This window comes from Centruroides vittatus, unplaced genomic scaffold, assembly GCF_030686945.1.
Source record: "Centruroides vittatus isolate TY-2023 unplaced genomic scaffold, ASM3068694v2 contig_976, whole genome shotgun sequence".
Lineage (NCBI taxonomy): Eukaryota > Metazoa > Arthropoda > Arachnida > Scorpiones > Buthidae > Centruroides > Centruroides vittatus.
Genome location: NW_027122649.1, coordinates 569,417 through 586,243, shown reverse-complemented (window position 1 = coordinate 586,243; position 16,827 = coordinate 569,417). Strand labels below are relative to the sequence as shown.

Sequence of the window (16,827 nt, the reverse complement as noted above, 5' to 3'; positions counted from 1 at the left end):
AATAAACTGTATTTTGAAAACAATTTCAAATCTTTTCAAAGAAATTAAGGTTACACAAAGAGGAGAAATACAAAGTCCACAAGTCCCTTTATCATTTCATCAGGCACGACAATGAATACTTTTAAGAGTTGAGAATTTTCAAGAGTCAAATGTGTTTCTGGGAACCAAGTTCTTGAGAATAAGCAATGAATGCAATTTATTGAAAATAATGAGAATAAGGTAACATGCTACTGTCAATTTCCATGTATGGAGTAATTAATAACTGACTAGTACCAAGTATTCAAGAACAACTTCATTAACATTGCTAGTAATTAAAGAGATTGAAGTTAATGATTAATTAAAGTATTAAAATTTCTTGAGAAGTCAAATCACAGAATATCTTAGATAAAAAGGTAAAAAAAAAAATAAGATGAAAAGAATATTGAAACCTCTTCAAAATAGAAACCTACCGAAATGGAAAAAAATTCAGTACCATGCAATTCCAGTTTACACAAGTTTTACAATAGTTAACATGTTTTATTGTGCATGTTTGTGTGTATGGTTCCAGTTTGCAATGGAATACTGAGCATGTCTAAAAGTATGTTACAAGTTTTGCAAAAGTATGGGGAGCAAGAATCTATGAAAGAAACATGCAGGATGGATTGCACCATCTACGTATGGTAATATTTGATTGGTGAAAGCATTTCAGGAATTGCCAGTAATTGCTAGAAGAGAATGAGAGAAAAGGTAGCCCTTTGACAGTTTGAATGAATAAAATAGTGTAGATTATGCACTTCCTCCTCACTAGGGACGTTTCAATATTGCCAATACCATAACATCATATTGATAAGAAGTATTTTTGTACTCAGTACTTTTGGTCCAGTATCAATACTATTGAGATATGTCAATACATTTCCCCAGATATTGGATCTGGTATCATTTCATTTTTCAAAAATGGGTAAGGTCTGACCGAAACTGAATTTTGCATTGAATCAGAAAGTAAAATTATATAGTTACCAAAATAAAATTATTTTTGGTCATTAATATTTCTAAATAAGTGTATTATGTTAAATTTTATTTACAGAATCTATGTACTTAGAGTTCTAATTGGGCTGCAAGTTGAAAAAATTGTAGACCTATAAATTCCCACTGTCGTCTGTTCAACTGTCTTTCCTTAATCTCGAGAATGGAATTAGATAGATGAAAGCTGAGACTATATATGAACCAGGAGGTCCCGATTAACTATATATGAACCAGGAGGTCCCGATTAACTATATATGAACTTCTGGTGCAAACTGGAAGACATGTTATTTCAGTTCAAAAATTTTTCCCCTGAAAGGTGTTAGATAGATGACTTGCATGACTATTGTTAGAGGAAAATTTTGATATACAGTGGCAAACCAGTACTAATTTGAGTGGGAGAACATATATATTAAATTAGATAAATTAAAAATATGATTAAAAATTGTAGTCCAGCATCGTGGTGACGATGTCACAATAATTGGTCATTATTATTTAGAAATAAATATTTAGTTAAACACTATGCAGTACTTTTGTTTGTTAATCAACTTGGATCATTAGTGATGATTAAAATAAGCTACAATTTGTACTTGTTTGCACTGACACTTTAAAATTTGAACACAATAAAGAACTTTCAATGTAAAGACACTGTTTTACCTCTTCATCAACAATTTCTTATACGTCCCTATCCCACTTATAATAGTATCCACAGAGCCCATTAACATGACCATAGGTCTTGTTCATCTTTGACCATCTGGGGCTTGTTTTGTGTACATAAGGCATCATACATGTGTAAATTAAAGTACTGACTGATGCCCTGACTTCTGAACCAGATGTCATGGATTCAATTCTTTGCAGTAAGCAACAAAATATTAATTGCTGCTCTGGGGCCCATTCAGCCTTCATTGTATTGAGTGCATTGCCTTTTCATCAGTAAAAACAACTGAAAGGCAACATGACAGACTGAACAGTGACAGCCAGCAAGATTTTCAGTTTTGATACTCAATTCCAATACTGGTTGGCATCAATACTTTTAAGATCAATACTGATACCTGTATTGATATTTTAAAACTACTTTTGATACTGGTACCGATACTTTTGTGATATCAGATCATCCCTACTCCTCACTGATGACACCTGCCCCAACTCTTCATACAGTAGCTGAACATTTAAATATTGGTAAGGATACTTTTATGAAATGATTTTTACATGCTTTGTCTTGCATTTTTAGACCCTAGAACAGAAGGAAATTTACACGAATTATCATGATTTTGTTGAAACTTAGACAGGGACTCAGTATTTTTAGGAATGTTTATACAAATTGATGAAACATGGTGTTTCATGTATGACCTGCAAACAAAATGGCCATCATCTACATGGGTGAGCCCAAAATCAACAAAAATCAAGGTGAAGACAATGCCCATTACATTTTTCAGTTTCTGAGGACTGATTCACAATAACTTGTCTGATCAAACTATAAAGTTGGCATTTTATTTAGTTTTGCAATGACTTCTTAAATGATTAGGACACATCAGGCATGATTTGAGGACTTCCAGAAATTGAATGTTTCCTGCATGACAATGCACCTGCATATGCATAGCCATGATTGTCTTGCAGTTTTTTGCAAAACAACAGGTCAGTGATTCACTGCCCTCCATATTCTCCTGATCTGAACTTTGTAGATGTTTTTTTATTTCCAAAGATAAAGTTATTCTTATATTCTGAATGGAAATTGAGAGAAAAATATTTTAAAACAAATTAAGAATAATGTTTGAAATTTATCAGATTAAGGATGAAATCATGAGCTATGAGCATATACAATTTCAAAACTAGCTAAGTCCACTTTTTCCTTCCAATTCTGTTTGAAACATAATGGCTCCACAGCCATTATCTTTCAAATGTAGAATATGGCTGATTGATATATGGCTTTGGCTGATTTTGAAACCAATCTCCAATTTTTTTTCTTGCTAGTTTACAAATGAATAACATCAACATTGAAAAGCAAAAAAAAAAAAATATATCAAGATCATTTTTAAATTATAAAATTGACTGTTTTTGAAATTAATACATCTCAATATAATTCAAGTTAATAGAAGTTTTTAGAATTAGTTTTTAAAAGTTGTATTTGATTCTAAGTATTACAATTTTTATGAAATGGCAAATCAATCTATCTCTAGACAAATTTCAAAATAATTAACTTAGTCTGTAAATAAGAAGAAATGTAACAATATTTGATTACCTTAAATGATTTAATATTACTGCATATATGTGTGTGTAATTTTGAAGATAAATGATTAGTGTGTATTTATTGTAGAATACTTCATAATTAAAATGCATTTTCTTATTATTTAATTAATGGTAATAAATCTAAATATAATTGTTTGTATAATGTATCTCTATATGCTACATGATATAGTGTAGAGCTTAAGTCTATTGTAGAGTTGTATATTAACACAAAGTTATCCAAAAAAAAAAAAAAAAAATTTAATCTATTTATATTTTTCAGATATTGATGAATTTTCTGTAAAGCATGTTGCTGCAGCCAGATATTTAAGAAATCATCGTTTAATTAATGAAGTATTTAGTGATACGGTAGTTCCTGATGTCCGTTCAGTTGTGACTACAGCTAGAATGAGTGTGTTAAAACGGCAGGTTCAGTCATTAACAATGCATCAGGTAAAGAATTACAAAATATCATTTTTGTGATTACATTATTTAGTCGTTATAAATTATCAATATTTTTAATGCTTTTATGATTATATATATATTTAATTATGCAAGGTGTTTATACTGCATAATAATAGATTAAGATTAATGTAACTGTCAGTTAAGTCAATTACAATTATTTTTCATCATTCCAATATTATTTGTATTTAAATATCCATTATCGTTAAAGATGAGTTCTGTTTTTGATATTTTTAATGGCAAATACAAGGTAATCCTAATTAAAGAACAGGCAGCTCTGAATTAAGGAAATTTGCAAAAATTAAATTACATCACACCACACCAGGATGTGTGTAACTAGTAGCCCGGACACCCCCCAGTGGGCATTCTAGCAGCATTATAAATTCCTATGGGGCATGTTTGATGCACTAAATATATGAAAGTTTTATGCACTTAATTTTTAAAAGTTTGATGCACTTAATATATATAAATGTATAAAATTCTTCGTCTTAAAAACTAAACTTTATATTGTTAATTTAAATGTTCGAAATATGACACTCAAGAGGGGTGCCTCTAGTGCCCATTTTTGGCATAATGTTACACGGACAAACACACGTTCAATGGGTTTTATATATAGATAAGAACCACAGAATCAATTTCTGGTGTGTATAAATGAAAAATGATCTCTGCACAAACATTTTCTTACTCCTGAGTTTATAAAAGATGTTCTTTTAAAAACTTTTGTAAAAAAAAGTTTGTTCTGAAGGATGTTCCATCAGGTAATCTAATGGAGTTAGAAAACATTTGTGCAGAGATTGTTTTTCGTTTATAGAACCACAGAATCAATTTCTGGTTCTTATTATGCAAAAAAAAAAAAATGCATTAGAAGGTATATTTATGTAAAAACGCTATTACAAATATTTATATACAGTTTTAATTATTGAAATTATATAATTTATACATATATGGTTTTGGGAGCTGGAACATAAATCATTCAAGTACTTTTATTACAATAATAACAGATTGGTGTCTGTGTTATTTTAATAAGTACTGATGGTTAATTTTATCAATTGTTGTTATTTTAAATTAATGTTAATTTCAATACTATGTTTTATATATTTTAATAAAAAGTGTGCAAATGACATTTAATATTATTTATGCAAAATATATTATCTATTAGAAATAATTGAAAATGCTGTTAAGAATTATGTAATTATTGATTAATTACACTAGTAATTTTAATTTGAAATTTATTATTACTATTATTATTATTCTGTAATAAGTAATTAATTGTTTAAATTAGAAAAAACTGGAAGCTGAATTACAGCAGATTGAAGAAAAATTTGAAGCTAAGAAAAGAAAATTTTTAGAAGCTAGTGATACATTTCAAGAAGAATTAAGAAAGGTAATTTTCAAATTTGTGATAAATATATTTATATTAAAGTTTTTATTAGATAGATAAAAATATTGCCTAACATATAAGCAAATAAAAAGTTTAAAACATCATGCATTATTGGCAACTTTATACTGCAATTTTTTTTCTGTATATATTTGTGATACTTTTTAATTAATTCAATTATGTGGTTTAGCGTAAATGTAGAGCCTATACTGCCAGCTTATATTATATTAATAATTCAGCATTAATCTGAATACAAGATGACAGTTCAGCAAATTATGGATTATGATCTTTAGATCATTTTCCATAATTTAAATAATTAAAAATTAGCTTAAAATCTAGTGCAAAAATAATCTAGCACTTTAAATATATAATTAAAACAGAAATATTTTTATCTGGAGATCATACATTGTATAAATTTATATACAACATTTGTATTCATTTATTTATTAAATTTGATACAGTAGTAGTAATTTAATTTTGTCAGAAAGAATTTGTATTGTAAAATTTATTTTTAATTACATAACTTGAGGAATAAAAACTAGTATGTGTAATTTAAAAAATATCTCTATAATAAAAAAATAGTTTTACTTGGTTTCATTTTTTGTGTAAGTTACTAATCTTTAATTAATAAATTTTTCCACCATTATATTAAAAATTTTATTAAACATATAGTAATAGATTATAATCAGATCTCTGATGACAAGGCTAAGTTCACACTGCCAAAAAATGACAAAAAGTGATGATTTTATCATTTGTCTTTGTTTGTAAAATGTTCACACCAGTTGTTATCGTTGGTCTTTTGTCTTAGTCGTTCGTAGTATCAAAGTTAGCCAAAATTCAACATTTGTCATTGTTGTAACAGAATTGGCAATCAATGTGGACTTCCACAATTCTTTGAACAAGATGTAATCACTAATCTCTTGTGTCAAAGAAATGGGTTCTACAAAGCTTAATAAATGATCTAAAGTATTTGGAGACATACAAAAATAATTTTAAAAATTCTTTGATGTTTTTTAATTGCAGTTCCTGGACCAAAGCATGGAAATCACTGTTTTTTTCTAAATAAAAATGGCTATGATTATCATCAATGTTTTGATTTTTTCCTTAACAAAAGTAGTAAATTCTTCTGTCGAAGTCAAAGAATTAACATTTTACTCTGCATATGTAACTTTAAAATGGAGGTATATATGTCACTTCCCAACGGAATATACGTACAGAAGATATAGAACCAACCTCCAGTGTGTATAATACAAAAAAAAATGAACGCTGCACAAACATTTTTCAATTCCTTCATAGTTGTTTTTCAGGTGCAACTGAATGGTTATCCAATGGAACATTATTGGAACTAATGCTATTTATAAAATTGACATAGGCAATACTGTTCTTTTTACACTTCATCAGGAATTCAAATCGAGCTCTAGCCTTGGTTAGGCCTAACGCAGTTTTACAGTATACATTAGCCAGTGTCACTAAACAGTAATATACATGCCACTCCACACTGGAATATATCCCAATGTGGAGTTCTTAAATATTAACTAGCAGTTAATCTTTTATATGAACAAAAGTTTTGTTTTTATTTTTAATAAGTTTATATATTATATAATGAATAAATTAAGTTTAGAAGAAACTATATTATTGATATTGCTGATACAAGATACAGCCAGAAAGGTTTCTGTAGCTTAAAAAAAGTTAAGTGTTTGTTAGAATTAAAAATTCATTATATACAATATATAAGTTAATAAGTTTATAAACTTAGAGAAATTATTTCTGTAAGACAACAATCATGCTCTCATTAATAATAGTATCTGAACTACTTATAAGATTTTTTGGCAATTTATTTCTCTTTATTTATTGAAACATTTATGTTTTTAAAAATAAAATTTTGGAAAGATTTTGATTTTTCATTTCTTATAAAACAATCATAAATTTTTAACAAGAAAAGCTAATATGATTTTTCTCAAAATCATTTAAATAATTTTCTTCATATTTCTATCTCTATTCTGATATTTAAATAATAATTTTATTTTTATTTAAGTAAAATAAACATTATATAATCAATAAATGTAAAGCAGAATACTTTGATAATTGGGTATTTTAGAGATGTACAAAAGCTGTGGATTCAAGCACATACCAGAAAATGGTAGAGAGAGCTCTTGAACAGTTAAAAAGAGAACTGGCATCAAGAGAAGAACAACGCCAACAAAGAGAAGAAGCTGAGATTCATCAACAAAATCAACCACAGCCTGTTGCCCATGATCAAATTTCACAAAATTCTCAGGATCAACTTAATGAATCCCAACCAGATCAACAATTATGTGAACAAGAGGGACAACAAGGAAATGAGATCAGTGGTCCACAGAATAGAGAAAACAATCTTCCTGCTAATGATTATAGAAGTCAAACAATGTCTCATGAAGTAAGTATTTGCATTTTTAATTTAAAAGAAAATATTTACTATAATATAAAATATTATAATCTATAATAATAAATAAAATTTTATCATTAATGTTAAAAAAAGAATTTATCATAATTTATAAATAATTCTAAGCTACAAGTAAATATTAGTTCATGATGATGTAAAATTGTATAGAGGGACTCACAATCTTCTGTGTGTAGGAGTGCCAGAAGGTATTAATGTAACACTGCCCAAAAACAGCAAAGAAAGCAACTTCATATAGCAAATAAATTGCATTTGAAATAAATCGCATGACTACACTTGTGCAAATGCTCACAAAATAGAGGTCTTTCCCATTTAAATCAATGGAAACATTTTGGAAAATTTTTCTGCTGGTCACAAAATAGAGATGGTCTTAAATAAATAAATTATATCATAGTAAATATATATTTATGCATAAAGCAGTTTTTTTTAACTCATAGCTCTTTTGGAGTTGAAACTGCAAACTACTTCATTTACATCACTGTTTTTTCTGAATAACATTATTGTAAAATATTCATATTTTGTCACAAGTTTCTTTAAAAATGATTCTTGTTTTTTGAAGATTTTTCAGTGCGACATAATTTGATACTCAATCCAGTTTTTTTTTTACTTGATGGCAGGAGTTACCCTGGCTTTTTTAACCATTTTCCAAAATAAAAATTTATTTGCCAGGCAGGTTACTTTTTTGCTTACTGTAACCTTTGAACCAAACAAATGAGAACAACAACAATATTAAAAAATATATATGCAAAGTTTTTATGACAGTTTCTCAAGCAATTTTATTTTTGTTTATTAACAATAAAATTTTATTAGACCAAGACTGATTTCTGTTCTTTCTTGCTTGTTTTTTTAATGAATAAACTTTGTGAATTTTGTGACAGACAGCATGACTCCTGCTTAATGTATGTGGAATCCAAATATCATGTTTTGGGACCATTCCAAGTTGATGAAGTGTTTCAACAATGCATGTCTGTGATACATTAAGATTTGTTGAAAGTTCACAAGTTACTTGTCAATTTTTAATAATTTCTTTTACATCTTTTGGGCATTCTATCCACTGTATATTCTTTAGTTCAAAACTTCCCATATGGAACTTTTCAAACCACCTTTGACATGTTTGAAGTTTAGAAGCATCTCCATTTACATTAAGAATATTTTTTTATTGTTTGTATGGTGTTATATCCTTTCTGAAACTTAAAAAAATATACGATGGATATACATTTTATCTGCAGACATCTCAAAAAGTTCAAAATAAGTTTTTAAACAAAGAATACAATCTCATATTAGCAATTAATGTTTTAAATTTCAAAATTGTTATAATCCATCCCAAATCTGTGTTAAGTAAGACAGCTGTTAAAAATACTCAAAAGCTTTTCATTCAACTCAATAATTCTATTTATTTTTTTGTCATATATATCACTTGATATACTAATACAGTTGTGATTCTTACTTTGAATGCTTCAGAGTTTGAACACAAAATTCAACAAAAGTTTGCCTCAAGTTTGAACTATGCATATAGTGAAAAAATGCACTAGAAGTGTAAATGTAATCTGTCATGTGTCCAAGTCATCTCTCACTCTTGCATTATGCTTGTATGTTTTCAGTGCTTTTTTTTGCTTTATTTTTGTGTGTTTGGTTATATATACTGTATTATGTGCTATTCATCAATTTTAAACAGTTTCTTCCTGCAATCTTTCTTTGTTGATAGCTTTTTGGCACCCTGAATGTTTTGTATCTTTTAATTCAGAATGTTTTAAAGTACATTTGATACATTTAAAGTTTTGGAGCATCTTCCCCATACACATCAGTCTTTTTTTCTTTTACTGTTTGTACAGCATTGATGAAATTCATAAAACATAATATGCTCAATTTACTCTTTATCTGAAGACATTACTTGATTTTATTTAAACAAAATGTAAAGTAAAGAGTTGGAAGTAAGCTTTTAAACAAAGAATACAATTTTACATTATCTATATAACCATGACAAAAAATCTCAGACAGCATGTTCTTTTAATTCGTCTCTAGCTTATCCTTCAATAATATCAAACAGAAAAATTTTGTACATTTATAATTATTTTATATTATAACTGTGAAGAGTTTACATTAAAAAAATTTTCATATTAATAATATATAAAAAAGTTAATGCGCAGTTGAAAAAAGCCTGTGCAACAAAAAAAAGCTCAAACAGCCATTTCTGACAAATAATACTTCAGACAGTGCATTAATATTTAATCTTTGCTTTGTATAACAGTGTTTATATGATCGTTCATTGTATGAAGAAGAGCATGCATTCATTTGGAGTAATTTCATCCCAAATTTTCTTTTTTTTTTTTTTTTTTTTTTTTTTTTGCTTTAAACTATCCAGCTATGCCTTTTTAATTTTCAACCTATTTTCAATAGGGGAAAGGTTGGGACCACTCAGTTGCAATTTTAATGTCTTAATATTATGTTGGGCCAGCCAATCCATTCTGGTTTTAGCAGTATGGCAACTTGCACCGTCCTGCTGGAAAATAAAATGTGTGATATTGTAATTATTCTAATGATGGTAATAGGTTTTTTCAAGGATTTGTTGATATTTTGCTGCATTTACTGATCCCTCAATAAAATGCAAATTTCCCACACCTTGGGCTGACATGTAACCCCACACTATAACACTTGGTGAGAATTTTACAGTGTACTGTAGATGGTCATGATAGAATACCTCTTGCTTTCTAATGACTTTTTTCCCTATTGCCTCCAATTCAGATTTCAAACTTTGCCTCATCACTAAAAACAACCTGCTTCCACTGTCATTGTGTCCAGCATTGGTACTCTTTGGCCTACTTCAATTGGTTTTTTGTGTTTTTGTGAGAAGTGGTTTTGTCTTTGTCACAATTAACAATAAAAAATACAGTAATAATATTTTCTTACTTGGTAGAAACTGTAGCGAAGTTTGTGCAAGTGGATATGACAAATTTCTTTTGTAACGTCCTTTCCAGTAACTTTATTCCATTCATTTCACTAATTCACCGAGTGGTGCCCATGATTTTTTTAATTATTTCACAAAGGTGTGATCAGTCTTTATTATCGTTGCTGGCCTTCCAGGTAATTTTTCTGGATGAATTTTACCAGTTTCCTGACACAGTAGTACCTTGACTTACAAGTTTAATTCATTCTGTGACGGAACTCATAATTCAAATTACTCATATGTCAAATCAGTTTTCCCCATTGAAATGAATTGAAATGCCATTCATCTGTTTTGGACCCCAAAACACCACAATTTTTTGTTACATGATTTTAAATAAGAAAAATGGACTTATAAATAACACATATTGTATAAAAAATACAATAGAATGTAGTGCAATAAACTGGTTTTGTGGATGTTGTGGCATTTGCTGCATAGATAAAGAAAGAAAAGATGAAAAATTTGAGAAATGAGATATGATGGTGCTGCACACAACATGGAAGTGAACTAATGTCTACATCACTCAACTATGTGTTTTTCTATAAGCTCTAGCCTGACAGATGTTGAAAAAGTAACAAAAATGATAAAATTACAGCAGTTTTCCATCTTCTTTTTCTTAATCTATGGTTCACTGTGCCAACTAGTGGTACGGTATCTGTGAAACTGACCCAAAGTTTAGCTCTCAACTCAAAGCAAAAAATCAGCCAAGAAATTGCTTGTATCTCAAAAAACTCATAAATCGAGGTACCAATGTAAAATCTTCAGTTATAATAAAAGTTTACTAATGTAAAATAATTATAAATGTACAAAATTTTCCTGTTTGATATTGAAAAATAAGCTAGAGATTGATTAAAATAACATGCTGTCCAAGGTGGTTTTTTGGGGGGAGGAAGTTATAAAATGTTAACTTTTACAACTTTTATAATTAAATCACACATCTGTGTTAAGATGCAGAAGTAGAATGTGTGTGACCAGTAAATGCAATTTTTATTGTATTATACAGTATTTACATGTTTTATTTTTTGTGTTTTAATTTATTATTAGGACATTTAACTGTGTTATTTTTACCTTAAATTATGTGTATTTGATGTTTATTGAAATGGTTATTGTTTAGGGTTGGGGAATGGATTAATTCACTTTCCATTATTTTTAATGGAAAAAATTTATTTGAAATTTGAATGACCTCCTGGAATGAATTAAATTCGAAATATGAGGTGCACTGTGTTGAAAACTGTACATCTTCATTATTTTAACTTAAATATTTATAATTTAAAAATATAAATAGATGATTAATTTGTGCATTTTATTATATTAAAAACATTATGAGAAATATAATTTACATTGACTAAGTAAAAAATTTATATTTATATCCTAAAATCTGGAATTTGAATTCAAATGTATTACAGAGATGATATTGTATAAAAATGCATAGGTAAATAATTTTAAAACTTCAAAAATTACAAAAAAAAAAAATTTCAGGTCACAGTTTAAAATATGATTGAAAAATGAAATTCAGTGAACAGAAATTTCAAAATTCCATTAGCCAAATATGACTTTATCTTGCAGAGATGGGATTTTTTTTATCTTGTTCATTTTCTGACATTATTATGAATATCAGAAGATGAGCATGATGATAATGGGGGAGAAAACGGCAAGTAGATCCTGATGTTTCCTTGTTGTCTTCTGTGACAGCATTCTAATAAAATTGCTCACACAATCATAACAGACTATATACATCTAACCAGAACTACTTTCCAAATGCAAATTTATTTGAAAATTGTCATGAAAGGAAAACTAATAAATGAGATAAACAAACAAAATCTTTATTTTTCCTAACATAGAAAAAATAGTTATTACCTCTTCAAATAATAATCTTTACTTGTTTTTACTTCTTTACTAATAAACTAACAGATAAGCCCAGCAAAAAACTGTGGCAAAAAGTAACGACAGTGAAGATTAAGATTATTATATTATAGCCAATCTTATTCGTTTTCACAGAATGCAAGTATTAGGTCCCCCTGTTTCCTATCAAAAATGCAAAAAACTGCATCTAAAATAGTATAATAGAATAAGTATAATAGTACTTGATAAGTATAATAGAAGCCAAGTCTTTCATGGTAAGCCTTAATCTTGTCCCTCTCCTTCATGGGGGGAATTTTGAAAAATTCCTTCTTAGTGTATGTTCTCATGACATATCTTAACTGTGTACCAAATTTCAACTTTTAACTCTTAACCATTTAAGCTCTGCACTTATTATCATCATCAACCCATTTCGATTATATTATAAGATGATAAGTTTTTTATACAAAGAAAAATTTTAAATAAATTAATTTCTTTGAATATAACTAGGCTTTATATACAACATAAAATCTGTTTTCATATATATAAAGTAAAATGAAATGTGTTAATAGCAAGGTCTAAGGGATTTTAAATTAGTAAATATATTTAGTATTAATTGCATGATATAATAATAATCTTAATATCATTCATAAAAAAGTTTTTATAGATAAGCTGTTGATTTCAGTGTCTTTATTTTCCTTGTTATAATTTAAAAATTATTTTTTTTGTATAAACTAATTTTGTGTGTTATTTTTAATTTAGGAATACAATCAGCCTTTAAAGGAAACAGCAGATATGGATTCTATCCAGTCAAATCCAATGGCAGCCCTTTTATCTGTTTCACAAGGACTTCCAATGGATCAGGATAGCATTACTGGGATGCAAGGTAATTGTAATTAAAGTACCCTATCTAAAACTTGTGTAAATCAGAATTACATGACATCAGATTTTTTGTTTTAGCAGGTTTCCATGTTGAACAGGTTTTTTTAATCTTTAAACTATACCAGTTAAATGTTACACAGTTATGTTTATTTTTTATAGTAAAATTACTCTTTAACATGTGCAAAAAACTTTTATTACAAGGTTTAATTCAAAGTAATTCCAATTAAAAATGGAAGCATTTTGATTGTAAAAAGTTTTCATTGTTTCTGAGAACTTGTGCTAGGTGTATGAATACTGAAAGTAATAAGTTATAAGTACATGACAGTGAATAATTCCAATTCAAATATCAAAAACTAGTATCTTACTCAGCCATTGGAAATTCTCATTGCGTTATATTAATACAGAGACCAAGTTATGAACTAGCAACCTATCAATGGCCATAGAAAAAAATTGAAAGCCTTTCAGAAAATAAAGCAAACAAAAGGTTATATTAATATATTTTTTTACTGTCAGGATCACTTTTAATTGATTTTTTTCCATAATCCACACATGGCAAATTGCTATGAGATGTTCCAACCACTACTTCAATCAGATCAAAACATCCATGCCTCCTCACTGACAGAATACTCTTGCTTGATAATGCATGAACCTTATCTATAAATGTCATGTGTGTCATTAGTTATGACCAAAAATACTAACAAAAAATTGGCATTAGATTTTGCAAAAACTTAGCCAATTGTACAAGGAACTTGAAAAAGTTATGAAGAGGCCTCAAAACTAAGACCCAGTTCACACGGTGAAAGGCACCAGTGTCTGATCCAAAAATGTAAGGCAGATTTGCAGCAATGTGAAGTTTATGATGTATGGTCCTTATGATAGAAAAAAAACTGTCTTATAACACAGTTAAATCAAAATAAATCTAGATCAAAGTGAAATATAACTAAAGCAATTTGAAATTTAAGAAAATTATTATTAGCAGTATAGACTTTTAAACAAGCAATGCTTATCACCTTCAGGAACCCTAAATGCAATGTTTTTGAGATGAACATTATTATGTATTGAAAGATGCTAGAATGTCAACATTAAAGAAAACAGTTATATTTATGAGATGTAATATGTTTTTAAATTTGGATAACATTTGAAATCCTGTTATAAAACTCAGTTAAATGTTTTGATATTTGAGATATCAAGTTTAAAAATAAACTCTCAAGATAAAAAATTATCTTATTACTAATTTTCATTTTTAATAAATTATATTAATTACATTTCCATTGTATATTGTCATATGTTATCTGATGACATAATAATAATTTAAAATTCTTTGTTTATATATTTAAAAATTTGACTTTTTTAAATGAAATTATTTGTAGAATAAGGAAGTTATAATGTAATTTATATAATTTTTAAAAAATCGTGGAGTTATTTAATGTTAAATGACTATTATTCTTGTTCTAGGTCAATCATTACCAGAAAGAATGTCAGGTATTTTGAATCAAGCACCACAATCAGATCATACTATGTTATCAGAAACATCATCAAAAATGATGCCTGAGCATCGTCGTATTTCTGTATCTCCACCTTCAGGGCCTCCCAGTCACCCTGGTTCATTAAAGGATGATTGTATGGAAAAAATGCAAATAGATTCTCAATGAACATTTATTGTAAATAAATGGATTTAGTTTAAAAAGATTATTAGTTAATTTATATAATTATTTGAGTTATATTAATAAACTAAGGTGACTTTGAACAACCGGAAAGAGGTTATAAGTTTCTATCAAAATTTTTCTTTTCCTAATTGAAATTTGCACTTCAATTTAGAAACTATTATAATATTGCTATTGTTATTTTTATAAACATTTGAAACAACAATATCAATTTAAATTTTTACAAGTTTCCCTAACTATTTCAGAAATATATTCTGAATTTTTATAACAAATGGAAGAAAAAATAAATTTGAGATTATAAACAAATTTTTATTCCAGCTGACATAATCATACAAAAAAAAATTGTTTTTAATTACTTTTGTTGTAATTCTCTAATAGATTCTATAATTCTTACGCGTGAACTTAACTATTAACCCAATAGTTGTCACAAAAGTTTAGTAAAATGACTCAGATAATTTTTGATATATGTATATATGCTGCTTAAGTTTTTGGTTAAAAAGACATTGTTACTACGATACTTTTACTGGAAATAAATCTTATTATATAGAATCAAATTGTAATATTGTCTTCTTATTTTGTTACTCTTATTTAAAAAGTTGTTTTGCATTGATTCTGCTATTGCTTTAGGGTGGGATACTGATCTAGTATTTCAGATTCACCATTTGTTTTCACGATGATAGTTTTTTAAATACCAGAATTAGCATAATTATGGCAGACACTGATTTATAGTTGGTTGATTCCAACTATAATATAGTTGAAATGAGAATAGAACAGACTATTTTAACACATATTTTTTAGTTATAATACATTAAAAAGTGAATAAAATATATTAGCAATGTAGGAAATTAACATACATAAAAATTCCTGATTTTATCTAGCATATATAGCAATATTCTTTAATTTGACATGGGATTATTTGTCAGGTATAGGACTAGATTAGTTAATTTTGGGGGGAGCAAAGATTGGGCCTTATTTCTAATGAAAAATTTAGATCTACAATTATTTATTTAATGAATTTAATTTTGGTTTGATAAACCCTGAATATAATGTAATATTTAATATAATTTCATTGAAATTCATAACATCAACATATATTAAAAGTAACGCTAAACTATATTACAATAAATTAAATACAGATTACTTATAACAAATCAAAATTTTACTTTTAAGGTTTGTTCCGTAAATTGTCATACAATTTCCTAAAAATTTAATTTATGGGCTGCTTGATTGTCTGGACTTTGCATTTTTTCTGTAGAGAAACATTTCTGGCTTTTAGAGGATCTTGCTTTTTTTAAATTAATATTAACATGCTTAAATTTTTTTCATAACTTGCAGATGTAGTCAAAAACAAACAATATATAACTTACATTTCCAAGCCCTATGTATCGCAGTGATGAGGCTTCAAAATTATTTGCATAAATTTTCTACAACAACTGAAACATACCATACCAAATTCTTTAATATTATTTGAATTAAACAAAAATGGAGGTTGTTCTTGAAAATCTAAAAGTTTTTCTGGAAAAAACTGTATTTAAATCTTTATTATATTTTATGCTTATTTAATAGCTCTTTGGGTTCCATTTGTGTTGACACATTCAAAACTGCAAAGTTAGAATGATATCAAGACCAAAAATGTCAATAATTAAAATTTCTGCAATTAATTAAAGGATCAAAAACTATGTTTAGTTGAAAAAAAAGCTGTTCAGACGTGAACATTCAGAAGTCAACTTATTTGGAGCAATTCATCAAACATTCTGTTCAGAGACTTGCTTTTGAGCACACCTTTTGTTGTGCAGCTATTTTTGTGTTTGCTATTTTTCTTAAGATGTTTCCCTCATTTGCGAATTTTGAATAATACCATGCATTAACTGAATAGAATGTAAAATAATCGTTTCAAATACAGTCCAAAAAATAGTGGTATTTGAGAAATTAACATTAAAATAGATGTGATTGTGAATTACACAAAACAGGATCTTTAAACAAGTATTGATTCCAATTG

General features: G+C 27.7%; 1 protein-coding gene across 3 annotated transcripts in view; it reads left to right on the top strand.

The window, feature by feature from the left end:
- Nucleotides 1–15,382, top strand: part of Bap111 (Brahma associated protein 111kD) — a 66,623-nt gene extending 51,241 nt beyond the window's left edge. For all 3 annotated transcript variants that reach the window (XM_067283067.1, XM_067283066.1, XM_067283065.1), the window contains 5 exons: nucleotides 3,506–3,675; nucleotides 4,967–5,068; nucleotides 7,161–7,478; nucleotides 13,045–13,168; nucleotides 14,620–15,382. In XM_067283067.1, the coding sequence (XP_067139168.1) occupies nucleotides 3,506–3,675; nucleotides 4,967–5,068; nucleotides 7,161–7,478; nucleotides 13,045–13,168; nucleotides 14,620–14,816 (911 nt within the window). In that variant the 3' untranslated portion in view covers nucleotides 14,817–15,382. The remainder of the gene's footprint in view (nucleotides 1–3,505; nucleotides 3,676–4,966; nucleotides 5,069–7,160; nucleotides 7,479–13,044; nucleotides 13,169–14,619) is intronic.
- The last annotated feature ends 1,445 nt before the right edge of the window (nucleotides 15,383–16,827 follow it).